The sequence below is a fragment of the Trachurus japonicus genome, chromosome 18 (assembly GCF_045865225.1).
Source record: "Trachurus japonicus isolate A0001 chromosome 18, Traja_1.0".
In the NCBI taxonomy this organism is placed as follows: domain Eukaryota; kingdom Metazoa; phylum Chordata; class Actinopteri; order Carangiformes; family Carangidae; genus Trachurus; species Trachurus japonicus.
In genome coordinates this window covers 31,070,007-31,091,193 of record NC_140924.1, presented here as the reverse complement: position 1 = coordinate 31,091,193, position 21,187 = coordinate 31,070,007, and the positions used below count along the sequence as shown (strand labels likewise).

Below are 21,187 nucleotides of genomic sequence, written 5' to 3'. Positions count from 1 at the left end.
CTGCTATGTGTGTGTGTTTTTTATTTCCCTGAAGACAGCTTTTCCCTCACAGTCTTGTTCAACCATTTCTCTGCACCATGCAGTCATTATAGTGATTTTGTTTCATGCAGGCAACTGGAAGAGGCTCGCATGTGGAAGTGGTGGAAAGAAACTGGAGAGTGGGCTTTGCCAAAACGGCCTCAGGGTGAAATGGAACAAAAGCACAATGCTTTAATGCCCCCTAGTGATCAATTATTATAATGCTACAGGAGACACCCCATGTGTCAAATATTTAACCTTAACAAACGGTTGATATTACAAACTGCAATGTGGAAAATATGAGCACTTTCTGCTTTGCAAAAATAGCACAATGTGACTGCTAAAAAAACTTCCCACACTAACTTCTCTGGTGTCTAGTTTTATTGTATTCTGAACTAAAATATTCTGATATCACAGAAATATTCTTTAGCAAACTAACTGTATTAAATTAATAAAACCAAACTTGCAAAAAAGATGCCGGTAAAAAAAAAGTAGCAGTTGCCACCTATGCGCCCTGCAGCTTCTTCTCTGTGTCCTCTCTTAAGCCACCCTCTCTCAAATCTGAAAATTTGGCAAATCCCCGGAACAGACTACACCCTGCTGCTATACTTCTTCAGCCTGCTCATGTTTAGGATTCCACCGACCTCACAGGGTCCTATTTTTTTTAATCTTCAGAAGCAATCAGATTTCACACTTTCTTCTGCCCCAAGTAAGAGGGCCTCTACCCATAATCCTGTTCCTACTGCTTGTCAGGATGACAACAAGAACAGAAGCCTGTAGGCCGTGTGTGCATGCGTGTGTGTGTGTTTGTGTATGCCACACATACACAACTGGGCACAGGGTGGTTTGCTAAAGAAGAAATACAGACAGATAGGATAATCAGAACATTAAAAAGAAAAATGCTCTGGAAGAAACTGTGGGGGAAAGGAAAAGAACATGTAGGCTACTACACTGTTATCTGAATTACATCTTTGGAAAGATCTTCATCACATGATAGGCTACTCACACAGTTCAATATGTATATCTACCTCTATAAAGACGAAGCAACACCAAGTACAACACAAACCGAAACGTCTGATAGAAAAATTAATCACTCTCAACTCTAGCCACGATGTCAATCCCCCTGCTTATCTGGGACACAGTGGAACCCTTTCCCTCACAGCAGGAGATCAAGTCAGAAATAAAAATCATAAACTTGCAGCTTAAAGCTGAAAATTAATTATTTTCCAAATGTTGTTGCCCCCCTACAGCAGCAGCAAACCAGGGAAACCAAGTGGAGGAAATGATTGCAGCATCAAACACATTTCATTCCACACAGCAGGCAACAAGCTTCACACTTTTCACGCCACTACTTTAGCACCGGGTCAACAAATATTAGGCTATTAACCATTTTGTAGTGCTGTCTAATTTCACCCAAGCAGCAACCATCATCTCCAAACCTATAGAGATCGGGGGTTTGCAGTGATGCCCCCGCCCCAACTCTTCATATGGTGATAATGTGTTTTTTTTTATAATTAATGAGTAGGCTAACTAATAGAGACAATTCAATGTGTGATATAATACAGTAGGTTACCACAATCTCCACCCTCCAAAATGACCCAGCAGAAAACATGAAAGGCCTCATGTGAATATGATACAGCCTGTTGTACTGGTCTGCTTCACAGTAGGCTACAGTACATACAATACACAATAAAAAACATGAATAGGCTACACAAATATAGTGTGGTAATGAAGTTACATATTACGATACACTATGGCATGCATGAGCAAAGTCATGACAGGAATTAATCATGTAAATGTTTGCAGGTTAGCCTACTTAACAGCGATGTATTTGGCAAGAACTTTGGTAGCTAATTATTAGCACAATTTTAGTTCGATAAATTTCGAATAGACTCCCACCACTTTATTTTCCCATGATCCATTACGTCACACATTTTAAAACTTATCTGTACAAAGTGCAAATCATTGTCCAAAACCTGTTTGTTGTGACTTTCTTGCGTGAACCTAGATAAGGGATTAAGCCGGGATATGTTGGTTATCCTGGCTTAATTTAGCCTCAAGTCGGTTGTTCGAAAGCAGGTTAAATTTATCCTGGTCAAGTTACTATGGTGATTTATTCTCTGCAGCTAGCCTGCTCCAGACCAGGCTAACAGCCAGGCTTAGTTGATTCCGTTGTCTTTATCTGTGAAGTCAGCAGTCACATGATCAGAAATCAATGTGTTTCATACAGTTATTCCATGTTCTTACTGGCCTGATTTCTAAACAAACTAAATACATTTACAATAATCAAAAAAAAAAACATTTACAATATTTATTAGGCATTTTTTTCCATACGCCTGCTTCTTCAGATACAGGGCATAGGCTACACATGTCTGACGGTTTGTGAATTCACATATAGGCCTATATGAATTCACAAACCTATATAGGCTATATATAGGCTATATGCTATAGCAGAGAGAACTGTGGATGTTCTTCAGACAATACTATTTTTGCTATCTGATCAGATATTTTCTGTAACCACTAGTAGCCTACTGTATCACTGGCTTCACATAAAAAGCAATAGAGGAAAAAATAACAATAGATTTATTTTTATTTTTATAATATGTTACAAAATATATTGGCCTAAATATTGGTTGAGGTAAGAAAATAAGAATAAAATTGAGTGAGTGCGAGCAGGCACCTTCCAAATAATTTATACACCTCATCTGAACATTGTTATCAGCAATTTAATGAAGCAAGAGATTGTATAGGCCTAATGTTCTAATTAATTTTCACCTGTTGCACTTTTGGCCACTTGTATTAGTGCTGTGTAAACTTTACTTTATGAGATTTGTGCAATGAATCAACATCCACTGCTCATAATTAAGGTAAAGTGCACAACTGTTGCTTTGTGAAAGGAAGTTGAGTTGTGATTAGAGTTTTGGATTATTCAGTTAGCCACCAGGTGTTTCCAATCAACACAAGCCAAGCTCATAGCCTACTACTGGCAACACTGTGACCAGTAAGATACTGTAACGTTATTAGGTTAAAATTCTGGCCAATTAGGGCTCACAAGAAAGTCACAACAAACAGGTTTTGCACAATGATTTGCACTTTGCACAGACACGTTTTAAAATGTGTGCATTGCAACACCTTCTCATCACAATCCACGCCATCTAACGGTACAACACAGATCAGCTGTACAGGACCGCGACATTGGACCACTGCTAACGTTACACAACAAACCGTTAACAATTAATCCACACTCAAACCGGAGCAACACTAATGTTAACTGTACTCAACAAACTGTTGTTACAAGGTTTACAACAACAGATATGACAGACAGCCAGCTGTGCGTGTGCGTGTGTAAGAAAGAGAGGGAGAGAGAGAGAGAGAGAGAAAGTACGTAAAAGTTGCTAACTGTTAGCTACCGTAGCTCAGGCGTTGGTCCCCCAGACGAGGCAGAGCAGCTCTGTGCCTCTCCTCTGAAATACAACGAGACGGCGAGTGGCTTCAAGTGTATCCGTCCGCGGCCGCTGCCTGGCCGGAGGTAAACTCTGTTGAGTCGCGTTTATTAGACTAGAAAATCTGAAATAAAAAATAAACAAATAAATAAACCTTAGATTAAATAATCTAATTATTCCTGACAGCCTAGGTGAGCCTCACCTGCCTCCCCTGAGTGCACGTCCCAGGCCGCCATATTTGAGTCACAATTTTTTTCTCTCTCTCTCTCTTTATTGACAAGCAAGTAGAGTATAATGATGTTTTTAGACAAAAATAGATAAAACAAGGTAATAATCAGGCGAGACTATAATAAATAAAAAAAACAATAACAATTAGAAGAGGAGAGAAACAAACAAAAAAAAGAAAAAGGGCACATAGGCTACATTGGTCACGCATAGAATACAGAGTTGGCACAAAGAATCATTGATTTAACAAAAATCCATTAAGTCATTAGAAATAACATTAGACATTCATCAGGCTGTCGTAATACTGCAGAAATAGCCTAGATCATTTTTTGTCATTTATAATTCTGAGAGACTTAAGATGAAAGTTGAATTCAAGTAGAAACACCTTAAACTTCTGTTTAGTTTTGAGAAATCTGTGTTTGTATATAAAGAATTTACAGGAAAGAATTAAGTAGTTAGTAGCCTAATGAATTCAACAGACTTGTTATGAGAAAAATAACAAAGAACATATTTTGTGGTGAACAGGTATGAGACACTAAGAAAGTTAGAAAAATGATTTCTCAGGTCAATCCAAAAATCATGCACAACACAACATTCGTAAAATACATGAGCGATAGATTCCTCTACATCACAGAAGACACATTTACTGTTCACATCCATAAACTTAGATAGGAATGCATTGCAGGGGTAAATTTTGTGTAAGATTTTAAAATGTATTTCTTTGACCTTATTAGAGATGCAAAACTTATAAGGCAGTAACCATGCTTTTTTCCATTTAACATCATAAATTAACTCATCCCAGAAGAATTTCTCTCTTGGAGAACACTTATTTTTAGCATGGATGGCGTTACGTATTAATTTATTTTATCCAGGAAAGGGCAACCATCAATAATTAGTTTAGTCAATTCTTCCATTTGTGCTGTATGAAAGGTGACATTTCATCAACTGTATGATACCAGAAGGAATCGCCTGACATACAAGACTAAATTCTTTAAATCTAATAGGAAATTCAAAGGTCCTAAGAAAATCATTATAAGAAAGGAGGTTACCATGTTTATCAAATAAGTCAATAATAAAAGATATGCCCTTTGTATGCCAGGAAGGAAGAACGATAGATTTGTTTTTTACTGTGATATATTTGTTATTCCATAGGAGGGTTTTATGAGGGGAAAAGTTGTGAACATAAAGAAGTTTCCATGCTAAGAGAGCTTGTCTGTGAAAGTTAGACATTTTGAGAGGAAGGACAATAATTACATTTTAAGACAAACTGTAAACCACCACATTTTTTAAAGATATTGCAAGGATTGAAATATTTATGAAATCCATGCAGGAGCTGCCCCATCTCTCTGGCAGCTTTACACTACAGTGCTTGTGTAGTAATCCCGATTCCAAAGCCCACATCACTTGTAGGCATTTGATGTAGGGTTGAGTTTCTTATTAGAGGAATAGTGGGTTCAAACCATAGACTGTGGTTCAAACCCAAAGACAGGAGATTACCTTGTCAACTGTAGTTCAAAAATAATTAACCCAATGGCGGCAATAAGTGTTTTCTTTTTTTTTTTTTCTTAATTCGTTTCAAGCCATTTAAAATCCAAGATGAGCCATAGAGATCCACTGGAGTGCTGTATCATTGACATCTTATAGTTTTTGGTTTCAGCACACCAAGTTAGTTAGTTAGTTGGTTTACATGGAATGGATAAAATCTGAGTTTTCTGACAGCATTTAAAGCTACACAACTTTCTAACTAATAAAATTATTTCCATGATCAGAACCGTAATTGTGCAAGCACATCAGCTGTGTGAGTAGCTATATTTGGGAGCACAAGTGTTTATGATTTAAAAAAAAAAAAAAAAAAAAAGGCCAGGACAGAAAATGAGAGGTCAACTAAAAGGGAAAAGGTTGTATGATGGGAGGAGGGAAATCATGAGTATGAAGGATGTGAGCGAGCTTGAGGGACAGTTTGGGAAAGAGAGAGATTGCAAAGGGAGGAGAAAGGAGAAAACAGAAGTTTGACTCTGACAGTGTAGCACTGAGCGCAGCTGATGGCCCCTAATGAAGTTCGGCAGCTGCAGAGGAGGAGCCCACACTGACAACCCGAGTGCCACACTGATGGATGGTGGAGACACACACACACACACACACACACATTTACACACTAAGATTTAAACATGCTAAAACTGAATACCAGGACTGAATGGCAGCACATTGTCAGGATTTACTTAATATAGTGAGTGGTACTATGCATTTTTCTTTCTTTTTTTATCTTCCAGTGAAAATGTATGGTTTATATGGCTGGAAAACATAGAAGTTGTCTGTCTGAAAATGGCATCAAATTGCTTTGATGGAAATGAGTCAGGGGGAAAAAACATTCTATCAATTTTGTTGTTTTTTTTGGTACCAAGATCAAAATCTATTTTGTGGCATCATATTTCCATGTTGAAATGGAATGATCCACGTTTGAAGAACCTCCTCTGGCACTGTTGATGATGAGTCAGTAAATCCTGAAATAGGCTACCTGGAGTGAATCATCTTCATTGTTCTTCTGAAAGACAAAGGCATTTTGAGGTCAATGTGTTAGAAAATGAATAATTACTTTTAAAAAAGATTGAATAATGCTATATATATATACATACTGTATATGTATGTTAACTGTACAAAGAGGACCTACCTAAACATTAAGAAGATTGGAGTAATTGAAGTGCACATCCACGCACCATCTTTTACTTAGTTTCCAGCCCTCTACTTCCCTCTTGAGGATAAAAGAAGAATGTTCATTTTGTTTCCCATCGTCATTTATAAAAGGGAGTGATACCTGTCACATCAGAGACTATTCCCTCTCTTTTGGTAGATTAAGATGGTAAAATGGCCTTGAAAGTCTAAAACCTTAACCCCTGCTGAAACAGCATATTTTGGATTAAAGTTGGGATATGTTTGAAAAATCAGACTTGACAAATCAATGTCATGTGTGATAATTTTAGCACATTGAATCAGGCAATTAAGTGTTGATGTGTTCTGGACACTACAATATTGCTTATTGATGTCCATCTTCATAAAGGTGAGCATTTTATTTATTAAAAAAAAGTATTTAACATTTATAAAAACAAACAAAAACATACACCTTGCATGACTAAGACAATAGACTACAAGAGTCAACTGACAGTTTTCAAAATATCACAACAGGACTTGCCAAAAGGACAATGAATATAAGGCTCTCTTCAGTGTAGTGACAGGTGGGACAATTCTTTTGTGTTCTGACTTTTTTCTTCTAACGGCATATCTGTAAAAAAAAATAAAAATGATCTGACTTTCCAGTTGCAAGAACAGACAATGCATTCAGGATTTATGACAGCAGGTGGCAGCAAAACACCATACTTCCTGGCATTTATTGGAAGGGGACGCACTTTTCTGTGAGTGAAAATGTATTTATTTAGTCATCACCATTTATAATCAGGCCCTATCAGGGTAATAATTTCAAAATGAACATATTCATCTCAGATCAGGTTTTCATCTGCCTAAATAATAAAGATGGAATGTCAGCATTGTTAGTCAAAACTTTGTGCTCTTGAATATAACATGGCTCAACACACATGGACATGGTTAAATAAATTTTTTATTTAACAACCGTTAATCAATAAAAATAAAATAAAATGTTACAAAAATTCTTTAAAATCAAAGAATTGTACAAATCATGGCTCCAATTTAACCTTGTATTGACATAGAAAAATACAAAAGGCACTGTGCATTAGTCTGCTGCATATATAAAATATTTTGAACCAACAATGGTCCTCTACTCAGGTTTACAACATGTTTTAATTAAAAAAGAAAGAAAGAAAATACAAGCCCTGTCTATTTCTAAATGAAGCATTTAAATCCTGACATGTCCATATCCTTCCACTGCAGACTTGCTGCTAATGGGAGCTACTTTAAGACATGAGAAGTAAAACTCTTCAATTTTTTGCTAAAGACAAAAAAAAAAAAAGATAACTGTAAGGAGTGTGAAATGAGAACTAATCAACAGGAAGTACAGTGCAAAAACTTACGGTATATATGTGTGGATGATGGGATGTCTGTGGGTGTACATTTGAGGAGATAGGGGTGTGCCTTGTGCCACATAATTTTCTAGCCAATAACCAATCAACATAATAACATATGTACCCATCACCCTTTAGCCCCAGGGCACCCTCACTGGTGGATAGAATTATTTTGGTATATTACACTTCCGCTGGTAAATGTTTCACAGAGTGTGAGACAGAAGTAAACCATTGCTGGTTATTTGCAGAGGCCATTAAACACCACGTACCAAGCTGACATGCCAGACAAGAGGTCTGATTGGCCAAAAACCAATGTGGGTGCCCTCAAGCTTCATTTTCACTCAGATCCTTAGGATCCATTTTTAAGTCGTGCCAAAAGAGTGTTCAGTGTGTAGAAATACTTTCAAAAATCTACCAAAAAACAAAACAAAAACTGTACTGAATATTACTGGAACCCTGTGTTCTTCAAAACCCAATGAAAGGTAATGTCATAAACAGACAGAGTTGGGGCAGACACCTCGTAACACTGAAATGGGAGTAGTTGAACAAACAAAAGCATTCGATAGAGTGTGAGAGAGTAGAACTGCAAGACAATGGTTATTTCTTCATGTAAAACAAATCTTTAAAACTCTTGTGTGGTAAAGTGACATTTTATGAAACATTCCTTACTAACCTAACCTTTTGCTCTTGAGCTCCAAAAGCCTAAGCATGATCAACAGAAAAATGTTTCAGGCATCTTTCTTCTCCTGTACCTTTGCTGCTGGCTACAGTGCAAATTCACTATTCATTGAAAGCTTTTAGTAGTTCATACCAAAAAACAGCCAGTTATCTATTAAGGACACCTGTCGTTCTTTTACAATCTCTTTGGCATCCAGTTAATTTCCAACTTTCTGTTATGACAGCAAACACACATCCCAGTTAGAAGGAGTCAAACTGTGTAGTAATCATAGTGCATAACAATTCCTTTTGGCATCCAGATGCTGTTGCTAAAATCATAGGAAACCATGCTCATCAAGTCCTTTTGGAGTAACTGGATTCCACTTTGCAGTAGTCTTAGTGGTAGAATAACCTGCAAGACAAAAGCCAGAAACTAAATCAATGCAACATTCACAAAAGGGTCAAAAAGTCACAGAAATATTATGGTAGTATCAAAACGAGTACACTGCACTGTTGAATACCTGATTCTGATCGGCTTTTGGAAGGCTCTGGTGGTTGAACGTCTTGCAAAGGGAGCCCCCTCCCTTCAGCATCACTCTCCCCCGATGAGGCATGCTCCTCTGCTCTCATGAACGGGAGGGGAGGCCTCTTATGGTATTTGGCCCGGTAAGTGTCCGTCATACAGTTATCCACAGAAAAGTAGGTGGTGGGAAGACCTATATCTGAGCGAGTAGGGGAGTCGGTACCGTCGCTGTGTCCCAGCTTTGGACTGGGTAACCTCTCGTCACTTTCGCTGGCCGACAGATCGTTTCTGTCCTGGTCCGATGACCCCGACTTGGAGCTGGCGCCGGATGAAAGTCTGTGCTCGGCAGGTGTCTCGATCCACCGACGGAAGGTGGCGTGCGAGAGGGGGGACGAGCCGTTTTTGGGTTCATTTCGGGGGCTCGACCGCGTTGGCACCTCCCGGGGTTGGGAGTGGACGCCAGATGGGTCAGCGTGACTGCTGCCAAAGTTCTTGGGGGGTAAAGGGGGAGGATGGTTGTGCATGAAAGAGTCTATGCGGCCAACAGTGCCGGTCTCTTCTTGTTCCGAGAAGGGTCCTGCAAGGTCATCTGAGCTGTTCCACTCAGAACTGCTGGTTTTTGCTAGGTACGGAGGCACAGGGCTCACAGGGCTACCATCCAAATTGTCCTCCTGTTCACTGTCCACACCATTGTTCTTTTCTAAAATCCCAGGAGTGTATCGAAAGGCCCTTGTTCTGTTGCAAAGCAAAAACAGAAACATTACTATTTGACTTCTTCTTCCACATCAACAGGAAATATGTACTGGTACTTGTACAGTTTAAGCTGTGTTTTACCTTTGTATGTGCTGACCAGTGAGGATGTGTGCATCTTGTAGATCTGGAGATCTTCTTCCTTGTTCACCTAGACAATAATAGAGCCTCATGAGCATTTTACATCACCGGACACTAATTTGTAAACCCATGGTCATCGCTACCAGATGGTCAAAAAAAAAAAAAAAATAGAGCTAGGTAACATCTGTTACAGGTTTTATTTTAAACACAGTTAGAATTTTTTTTCCTGTGCCTCTCCAGCAAAGACATGTTATCTAACAGGGGTCATGGTGAGGCCCTTTGCCTGGTGCTGGGAGAGGAAGTATCAAAGCAGCTAGTCTGGCAGAGCGCCCTCAGGCCCCCGGTGTACCACTCTGACTGTCTGATCCAACCAAAGAACATGGCCCCTCAAAGGGAATTTGGGTTCATATCCAGGCCCTGTTAGCTTTGAGGTAACAGCACTAATGAAACAATAGGTCCCTGAATGAACTCTGTGTTCACGTTCCAACTTCTACATCAGCCAAAGTAATGAAAATAAAGTTAAATTCTATTAACCTATTAGGTTCAGTCATGTCATGTAAGTGATGTCAATGAATTACGATGAAAAAAAAGAAAGAAAAAAAGAGGATAATAGCTGATTTCACCCATTAGATCAACACATGTTTAAAAACAGGTCTCTGGGTGGAGGCTGGTGTGGAGCTTAGCCAAGTTAGCAGGGTGGGTGTGATTTACAAGGCCTGAGACAGACTACAGCTGACTAACAGGACAAGGAAGAGTGAGTGGCTGAGGACCATCTGTGATGTGTCAGCATACCCTCTTTTTTCCTGTGCTCTCTCAAAGCATTAGTGGCTAAATCCTTTGTGCTGGCATGCAATTACGCCAGGGTCAGACTCCAGACTCCAGATCCCCTCCACAACACTATTGCATTTTTAAGCCGCTAAGTCCATGTGGCAATTCACAATTTGATGCCGCTGATCTGCAATGTTGGCAAGCAACTGTAACAATATCATTCTGAAAAACAGAAAAAGGGATGCAGTTTATGATGCTTTCTCCTTTGAAAATCCTGTTGTCTTTATGGTCATATACGTCTTTGCCAAGGGAAACTTGAAGGAGAGAGCGGCTGAATATTAAAAGGGAAAAGGCGACTGTGTGCTGTGAGTTTGTAAGACTGTCCGTTACTGTTGAAATCAAAATATTTTTCAGGCAACAGCTATTAACTTATCACTATAATGCCGTCTAAAACTAATGTGAATCAGTTGCTCAGGTTCGGTGTTTGGCAGATGTCCAGAAAACATTCATTTCTGTGGAATTTTGCAATTGCTGGTGCAGCTGTGAACGCCAGGAAAACAGATGTATTCAAGGTGTCCTGCTGTTTACATGGCCTTCTGTGCTTGCCTGGGAAACCATCCATGTACTGTGATTGGATGGATTAGACTGTGGTTCAGCTGCATTCAATGTACTATCTAAACTAAAATTTCCTTCTCATTCCCGACTAAACTGGAGCGCATCAAGTGGTTAACTAGGATGAAAGAAAGTGAAGTTGTTTGATATGCGTACATGTTATTCTGTTCTTATAAATCGTGTGAGTCATCAGTGGCTGATTAACAAAAACCTAGCACTCAGCTTTTGAAATACTAATACTTGCCTGATGTAAATCACTCCCAGATCTCTGACCAGTTTCCAGCATAGAGGATCATTTTAAGAAATGTCAAGAAAGTCACCTGTTTGTTCCCTCCAGATAAATGCCCTGAATTACTTTTCCGTTGATAACAGCTCAGAGATGTGATTTGACATCATTTCAATTATTCCAACTGACAGGAAGAGAAACTCCCATGGGAAATAGAAAAATGTGCTCCTATACAAACCACAAAAGCAAACCCTAACTAAGTTTTGAGAAACTGCACATGCAAAATTTCCCAGCAGCCCTTTGAAGTTTTGTTGATGTGACAAAAAAGAAAAAAAACATTTTGGTTCTAAGGCTCTCATGTCAAGATTTGTAGTTCTGTCTCTGATCTGCTTTCTGCTGTCTGGGGTACTTAAAATTCTTGAACATCGATCACACTCACATGCATATTTGCAGTTCAGCTTTTCATGAGGACCTGAACTCTTGAATGTGTGGAGGAAAAAATGAACCCTGGAAAAATGCCAGGTTTTCAATAAGTTTATCTTTCAGCAGCCAGGATGACAAAAAAAAGTGTCTATAATACTTTAGAAACTATTTGGAACAGCCTTTGTTTCAGCACGTGATGATGTGGCGGAGGCGAGGGAACGGAATGTCGTCTGCCACATTATAACTGTGCACTCAACCTGCAGCATTAACACTTTGATTATCACATCAGTCACTGGCTTGTTAAGGGGCGTCAATAGGCCAACTAAGCTGAGCAGCATTAAAGCTGCCAGCTATTGGACACACATGCACTATACAGGATGTATGCAAACAAACACAATGGATAACAAACTCATTTATTAACTGGACGAAGGATAAAATTCACTACTAATCTTTTGTCAACTTACACATACAATACATGAGGGCACTGTCAAATTCGTGAGCCTTTTGTTTATGTACAAATTACTTTTTAATGACTTAAAAACAACTTCGTGAGTGTGTTTCTGTGGACTCTTGATAAGGTCTACAGGAACCACCAGAGCCAACCAAGGTAAATTATAGGAAAACAGTATGATTTACTGTCTAAATAGATGGGGGTGGAATTTCCAGATACTTCAACCTGCTAACAGCTCCGACCTTTCACACGTCCACAAGCAGGGTGTCTGCCACCATTTCCATTTTGGGGTCATGATGTTTACTGAGATTTATTCACAACAGGATCCACACATTGTCATTAAGGTGGAGAGAACGAGCTCCGGCCTCGGCTCGAATCACTTGTTTGATGCAACAAGCGATCATTAGGATGAATGCCTGTGGTCAAAATGTCAACTGTGCTCCCTGCAACTGCCCTCCCACATGAATGTGTTTTTCGAAAAGGATTTTGGACTTTAATGGACGACTGGAATCTGCTCAGGCTTCTCTGAAACTACAGCTCACGCCAGACTACCACAGCTGAACACAGGCCAAATTGACTTTGGACACATTTACTGCAGCTTGTCGATACAATTTGCAGACAGCAGAGCATAAACATCCCATAGTGATTTTAAAATAGCTACTGGAGAATAGACTTCAAAAGGGTCCAATGAGACATTTTTAGAACGCTCGCACAAAATACAGCTGTGGACACTTTTAAATACAAAAATAAATAAATAAATGTTTTTACAGTTCAAAGAAGAGGCAAGTGAATGAAGGTGTGTCATGTCTTTTTTCATGTGAGATCTGTAGACAGTGTCATATCCCCTTGACGACACTAGGGGGCAAACAGCCCCCAAACCTTTAAATGCAGGTTTGTAGAATCACTTACTTACATTATTTACATGGGATATAAGAAATGGGGGATGAGAAGGTAGGGAGTTTTCACAGCATTATTATAATTATATACATGTATTTTCAGTATTAAAGGGATATTCCAGCGGCTGTATAAATGTTTCTCCCTTTGCCAGAGATAGTTCCACATGATTCACTCAGCATGTGCAGATGCTCATAGGCCAATAACAAGACCAGCATTCAGCACTGCACTTCTGTTTCTATTTCTCCACCCACCACAGTTATTTTTAACTAAAGAGAGATATAATTGTAGTCGATGCTTGCATCAAATGTTTTTATGCCTTAATCTGAACTTTGAAATAACTGCAGTGCTACAAAATGGCATTTTATTTGCTTCATGTTAGAATACCACCTCCTGACAGTCCCAGTCATGGCATTTTCTGCCTGGCTGGGCACAGCTGGGTGGCCCCTACAAGCTCACTCATTTCCCCCTCTTATTCAGGATTAACTCTAACTGTGTACACTAGCTGTGTACTCCTGATGAGGGAAACACAAGGGCATTTAAAAAGATATTTGTTCATTTAAAATACATTTTCCTTCTTAACCAAGCATATCTTAGATGAAGAATTTGAAAGGCGTTCAGGCGAAAAATCCCTAGTGCCATATCTGGAAGATAAAAATAACTTATTTTAGGCTCCTGATTTTTTCCTTCTTATTTTCAAATGGATTTTTATAGATCTAAAAGTTGTTGTACTCCCTGCTGGAACAACATTATTCACTGCAGTTAGTAGCTAATAAGATCCTTGCGGTACTTTTTTCCTTTTTCCCCCTATACTTTAATGTGTAAGGAAGAACAAACAACCTAATACAAACAAGATTAAAGGAGTTGTGTGAATGAATGTGTTATAAGTATTTCATTTAGGGCTTGAATGAGACAATTAATGCAGTTTCAAAAGACTGTTAAAAAAAAACAAGTAAGCTGTGCAGTAGTTTTTCCCCATAAAATTATAGCAGTCTGTTCTCAGCTTGGGCTGCAGTTTCCTTTAAGCCCATGTACATTTTTCTGTGTGCTGCTGCATAACATAAACTTTACTCAGGAAAAAAGGTCAAGGCCAGTCAGTGAGGAACTGGAACACACTTATTTCCATACAGTATCCCTTCAATCAGGCTGTGACCTTAACATTACTGATGGAACAATAAATCAAGGAAATTGCTGAGTACTATCTTAATGTTTCAGATCCTAACAACACACGGAAGTCTATCGGGTGGAGGGAATTTCTTTAATGTCAGGGCCAAGCCTTTGTGGAAGAATGATACTCTAATTTGTGACCTGTTTGCACTATGCAACACAAATGATGCATATTTCCTCTGGATTCATATGCGTGAAGCTGGAAATAATGGCTGAATACATAAAGTGCTCATGGTTGTGTCTTAATGAAACCACCAAAAGGTCTAAATATAACAAATCTTCACACATTTTGCATGCTTGCCCTCTCTGCCAAGCCAACACACATTTTCCCCAGTAATACATATAATCAGCAGACATTCTACAGATACAGGTTTTCAGTGAAAATGATTGACTTACCAGTGGAAAATGTAGAGCGCAGAATGTCAGCCTTCAAATCATCACCGCTTTTCTGAGAGAAGTGATCCCTAAAATACAAAATAAATTGAATTATTCATGCAATATGGATTTCCAACCAGTTAAGAGGACTAAGAAGGACCCATGTTACAGTACGAGCGAAAAAAGGGAAAGAAAACCCTCATAACCTCAGCCTAAATATATATTTTTATGATGCATGATTTACAAAAGGTGTAACCTGATTCTAATTCCTGCAACACTTCTCTTTTCATGCATACACACTAACATGTTATTGTCAAAACAACAGGTAGCTTTGATTTTTTTTGTTCCCTTTGCTATGGATGATTACAGTCTTGAATCTATTATGTGCTGTGCTTTGTATCTGCTTTGTAATGTTCAGAATATACTGTAATGAACCTATTTAAAACTGAAGAAGGGTGCAAAACATATACTATATGTAAACAGAACATTTTTGCATATTTTCAGTTACTTCAGGCTTGAACCTATAACATTGCAACCATATGTTTAAGAATTAATAATTAAAGAGCACTTTACTAATATAGCGTCAGGAGATCAGCTTGAATAATGCAATAGCATTTGAGGAAGTCAGCTATCTGCTGCCTCTTCCCTCTGTGTACAGGACTTGTCAGCTAGTTGGGATCATTATCTCCAAACAAGACCTGTACTACAAAGCCAACAAATGACAGCCCAGCATAATAAGGTTGGCGTATCTGCCTTGTGTGCATTTATGTTAAATGGGTCTTGCTATTCTTAGAACAGTTTGTTTGTAGTGTTTAATTATTTAGAAATGGCAGCACTTTTGAGACTCAAATCCTGACATGAGTAGGCTATTGGATGACAAAGCAACATTCTGCTGCTGGCATCACACAGCAAGAATTGTGTCATAGCTATTTCTACGCCACACTTTGTGGTTCTCAGAATTTGTATGAGTGAGGTAAAAAAAAAACACACACACACACACACGTATACCCAACAGTCTATTTACCTGGTCAGGTGCATCTCAGGTATAGGCCGTAGGTCCTTGGAAGAAAGGTTCTCGACCACAGGTGAGTCGAGATTTGCTGAGCCATTGCTTAATCTGTCACTACTTTCATATCCAGATTCAGTTCGCTGGATCTTCCAGTTGTCACTTCGCACTTTGAGAGTTGCTGAGCCCTTTGACCTGTCCTTGTCACTGTAGCCACCCCGGCCATCTGAGTCCAGCGAGCTTCGGCTGCCACCAGTTTCATTCCTCTGCTCGTCCTCGTAGATGGTCATCAGGCTCTTGGGTTTGCGTTCTTCCCGGCCTCCCCACGTATATTCCCGGTCTCGCTCTCGGTCACGGGAGGGCGACTGACTGCTAGGTCTTCTCCGGGGGCTGTGCTGTCTTCGTTCTTGACTTATCAAATTACCATCACCAATGGCACTTATAACACTGTCCACATTTAGTGCCTCCCGCATGGGTTTCCATGGGCGGTTAGACCTGCTACGACCGTTCCCTCCACTTCCAGGACGCTCTCGCGAGTCTTGGCTGCTGTCCGTATCATAACCGTTGGAGAGCTGGTCTACTCTCCGGCTTTGATGGCCGCTGCTGGCACTGGGCACAGTGGGTAGCACTTGGACTCTGGAGTTAGAGCGAGAGGGTTCATGGGAGGACCGACCACCGAAGTGCGGCGTTCGCTCAGTCCGGGTGGGACCTTTTCCTTGGCTACTGTAAAGTCGGGTGTCCAGGTGTTGTTTGAAGCCATTCTCTGGAGGGGAGGCGGAGCGGGAGTAGGTCCTGTCCTGACCTGGATCTGAGTTGAAGTAAAACAAGTTTCATGAGGGTTAAAACCAAGAGAACCTGAATAGCAAACTATATTCTAAAGATAATTTTAAGTCAGTGATTTTAAAAAAGATACTATTTTTGTGATAGAAACATTCTCACTGAAACATGCTTTTAATACTCTGAAAAAAATACATCAATAAAGTACATCACTTGAATGTTTTAATCTCCAAAAAGCCAAGATTCTTATCAACTCCAAAACATTTCCCACAAACTTTTATTTCTCCTGCTGTACCTGACGCCAAAAGACAATGTCATTAATAACATAGCCAAGGCCAAAAATGGATAATTTTCACTGACACCTCTACACCAAAGCTGTGCTAAAGAACACAGCAGGTTGGGCAGAAATTGAGGGAAGGGCAGGACAACAACAGGGTAACTGACATTTAAGTGTGCAGATGACAGGAAGGTGTAAATTACAAACAACAGGAGCTGATTTTCTGCTATGGTGTGTACTCAATTTAGAGGCTTCCATAGAGAAAGATTGCTCTTTGGCAATTTAGTGTATGTACACGCATCTATGGGTGTGTTACACAAATGTAAAAAGAAACATGTCTGAACATGAGAGAGTAGTACGGATGTGTCTGCTCTTCCAAGGACACTTTGAGCCATTATAACCACCCTAAAAAAGACATGGCCAGACATCCTTCCTGCCCCTCACAATCCTGTATTTATCCACACTGTCCGTGGTAGAGATTTCTGAATCTTCTCTAATGAGTTTATTAAGGTGAATGGAACTAAATTTGAAAATAATAAAAAAAGGATAAAAAGGCTGAAGGAAAAGGACATAAAGTTATTTCCTGTATGTATTAGGCAAGCCCTCATTTCACAATGTATTGTTACAATCTATAAGCTATAACTGACAGTACTTCAGTCAGTAGCTGGGCCCTCTGTGGTAGAATCATCACTGAAATAACTATGAAAAGCAATCTGTGGTAAAATGTTTTCAAGTGAAAACAAAAAAAAAGCACATTTAGTACTACACAAAACTGTCAACCCTTGAACATAAGCCCATGAGATGGAGCCACTCTTGCTTAGGATTTTGCTGACTGTTTGCCAGAATTAAATCACTTCAAACAGTGCTGTCAATGTTTTTTGCTTGTGTATATGATAACAGTGTGTGTTGAAGATTTTCTGCTGCCAGCTCAGTGTTGTCAGCCATACTCAAGGCTGCAGCTCAAAGAATGGTTACTTGTCTGAATCAATACAGTCAAAGATCATTTCAAATTCCCCCGGGGTTATCCCACAAACCAATATCAGCAGCAAAGTAGCTTTTCTTGAGTGTTTTTTTTTCCGGCTGAGGACATTTTAGCAAAGTGCTAGCCTGTGCATGATCCATGCCGTGGTACTTTACATGAACACTTGCATCCCCTCCCACCTTGCTATTCATCACAGCAGCAACACTAACCACTCTTCTGCTGCATTCAATCAAAACCGGACGTGAGCTCGCTGCTAACACGGGCTACTGCTGTTGACATGTTGGATTTAGGAATGTGTTACAATTGTGTTTGATAATCCTCCTCACTGATACTTAATTGAAAGTACTGATGTACTAAAGGAGTATTAAAGACGCTGACAAATCAGTCGCTGGATTAGAACTGACACACAAACTACATTTGTGAAGAACAAGGTGGAGGAGTCATTAGAAAAATGGACACACTAATACAAATTTCCGGAGTCAAATTCACCCTGTAATTAAATTAAGCAGTATTTATAACTATTTGGTTTGATCTGCTTATTTTTTATTGTGTTTTTTGTTGTACATGTCCCTGCAGACCACAGAGACGGGAACCAATGCCTCTGAATATGAGAGAGTGGGATCAAGGCAGGCTCCAACAGACGTCAGCACTTAATCCCCTTTCTGACACATTGCTCCTGAACCGGCGGTTACGTAAGGGCTGGGGAAGTGGAGGGCTAGCCTTTTGTATCATGAGGCCTGGCAATTCCAATGCATAATGGTTGCACTTCATGTGCAGGCTACTTCTATACAAGGCATACCTTACAGTATATGTTCAACCAACCTCTGTAACGAGGCTCCAGCCTCCGCTGACCGCTCCTGTCTGCCTCTCGCCTGGATTGATGCATCCCTCTCACCTCTCCGGCTCTCTGGGCAACTTCTCGAGAGAGCTCCCTGATGCGACTCTTGGGATCACTGCTGGGAATTTTCACTGTGAAACAAAAAGAGATGTCATCAGGAATCTGGCACGATTCCCACAGAGGGGCGAGCGAGGGGTATATTGTCACTATAGGATATTCTCAACTTGTGCTGAATCAGGTGGGGATTTCCTCCGCTACAGACACCTTTAAAAGTATATATTCATCCCACTGTAGATGGCTTTTGCCACTACATCCTTTTCCCTGTTATTTTTTTCCACTGCTTCTTCGCCAGCTCCTGCAAGGCTTTGAGCAGTGGAGACAAAGTGTGTGGACAGAAGCCAACTTTAAAAACACATTGTTGTTGCTGATGTTTACGGTACATTTTGTGCTACATGAGGGCAAAGGCAAGAGGGTGGAAACATGGCGGAGCAGAGACTTCTCTCCTCTGTTTCTGCCAGATATTCGGTCTGAAACACAATGATTAGTCATGACGCTGGAAAACATGATCATACTGTGGTTCTGTTGGCTGTCTAAGATTTCAACATCAATCACTACGAGGGGAACATGACTGAAAAAAAAATGCTAGGTGTTTTTTGAGACTATGGTTTTGTAGCTCTGTATTATCTTCAGCCCAGCACAGCAGTACTTCAGTGTTTTGGTTTTACTGTACTGTCTTCAGTGTAATGTACCCTAAAGCACAGTTTAACTATCAAGTTTTCCAGTGAAAGACAATAATGATGTGGAGGTTTCAATGACCTTCACAACTTCACACATCCACATGATAACATAGCAAACAATAAAATTACAAAATTGTAATTTCACTGGTTTTCATTGTCTTGTAAGTAAGGCCATTCACACATCTTCACACATCAAATATCTTCTCCATTTATATATATATATATATATATATATATATATATATATATATATACACATACACACACACAGTATATATATCTCCTACTTGTCCTTCAGTATGTGGAGATTTGGCAGCTCTCGGTGACCTCTCTCCTCAACAGTGGTCTGTAATCTCCCCCTCCCTTTCTGTATTACTAACATAGCCAGATTTAGTTTGACAGTGAAGACATTTAATTATCTATTCCTCTTGTTGCTATGCCAGATCTGTGCATGTCACCACTCGCTGTGGACAAACATTTATAAATTAAGCCATTCAAGGCTAAAAACAACAACCACCACACAATGTGACTCATCCCTGTTTGCACGTTTTTTCTCCTTGTTTGCAAGACACTCTATTTCAACAAGTACATGTGTGTTCTAACCACTAGTTTTGTTTGGCTCTACACTTGTTTGTAATGTTGGAACTATTTTCTTTTAAAGAAAACGGAACAAAACAAAAAATATTCTTTTATCTGCAGTGGAAACCAATAGTACAAATATTTTTAGCACAGGTCAGAGGTTTGTTCCTGTCCCCTCCACTTGATTGAATAACATGTTAAAGTGGGAATGTATGAGGGGTGTTCCGCTCCCTTACCTGGTCCCCGTCCTCCGCTGGTCTGAGCGCTGCCCCTGCTGAAGGTTGAAGGGGTTTTCTGTTTGAAAGAGCCCTGGTTCAACAGAGCATTCAGATTCTCCCTGGTCAGATCCAGCTTCTTAGGTGCAGACACTGGAGACTCAACATCTGCAAAGGAGAAAGAAAAAAGCAAACATGTGAATACAAAGTTTCAAGTTACGTCCACTAATGCATTTTCAACAAAGACAGAGCGGATTATTTTTATGCAAGATGATTAATAAAACAAAAAATTATACGTGGACAAATGCGGACTGCACCTGAGCCCAAGACACAGAATTCAAATTACAAAATCCACAAAGTGTTCTCCTTGGTTTTTGGAGGATCATCCAGTTTGGTCCGGCGCCCTGTCAGCTCTGATGGGCAGTGAGCGGCTGCCACAGCTTGGACCTGGGGCACGGCCAGCATGGAGAGTTGGAGGAGGATCTTTAAAGGGGATAAAAACCTCCCCAACCAAACAAATCCAGGGATATATAATCCAACCAGCAGAGATGTTCAGCTGTTGTCATCAACAAATTTTCATTACTGCCCGCAAAGGCAACTAATATGGTGTGGGAATTTACACGTCCTATTACGAGCTGTTTTTTTGTTTGCTTGTGTTTCTCTAAATTTGAATTCCATTTAAATTACTTGTGAATGGAGGGATTTTTTTTTTCATACTTAATGTATTCATAGTAAAGAAGTAAAACCTCATCTTAAATAAACCACCAGCATTACAAGAATTTTACTTTAAATAAAAACCTCATGTCTTTATTAAAATTTCCATATACACATTAAGATTACATGTGTTCTTAGTAAAATGCCTAACTCCAGCTGGGTATATAGAGGAAAATCACACTCTTAACTCACCAGCCAAACATTCAACTCAGTCTTCAGACTCTTAATTTGTATTACAAGGCATGCCGCTCTGAGTTGAAACACCACAAACTTTTGGCTAAACTCTGATGCTGCATTCAAGCGGCTTGTACTGCCAAAACTTTCTTCACAGTTTTTCCTTTTTCTTCTCCCTCTCTATCCTGCAACCCTACAATTATAGCTGCACACCTCAGCCTCATATTAATGGGTGTTTTACGAT

General features: G+C 39.7%; 1 protein-coding gene across 2 annotated transcripts in view; it reads right to left on the bottom strand.

The window, feature by feature from the left end:
- Positions 1 to 7,279: 7,279 nt before the first annotated feature.
- usp53a (ubiquitin specific peptidase 53a) overlaps positions 7,280 to 21,187 on the bottom strand; it is a 31,428-nt gene continuing 17,520 nt past the window's right edge. For both annotated transcript variants that reach the window (XM_085806387.1, XM_085806388.1), the window contains exons 11-17: positions 20,077 to 20,223; positions 18,509 to 18,655; positions 15,669 to 16,458; positions 14,666 to 14,733; positions 9,732 to 9,798; positions 8,896 to 9,632; positions 7,280 to 8,786 (exon numbers count right to left, since the gene is read on the bottom strand). In XM_085806387.1, the coding sequence (XP_085662513.1) occupies positions 8,710 to 8,786; positions 8,896 to 9,632; positions 9,732 to 9,798; positions 14,666 to 14,733; positions 15,669 to 16,458; positions 18,509 to 18,655; positions 20,077 to 20,223 (2,033 nt within the window). In that variant the 3' untranslated portion in view covers positions 7,280 to 8,709. The remainder of the gene's footprint in view (positions 8,787 to 8,895; positions 9,633 to 9,731; positions 9,799 to 14,665; positions 14,734 to 15,668; positions 16,459 to 18,508; positions 18,656 to 20,076; positions 20,224 to 21,187) is intronic.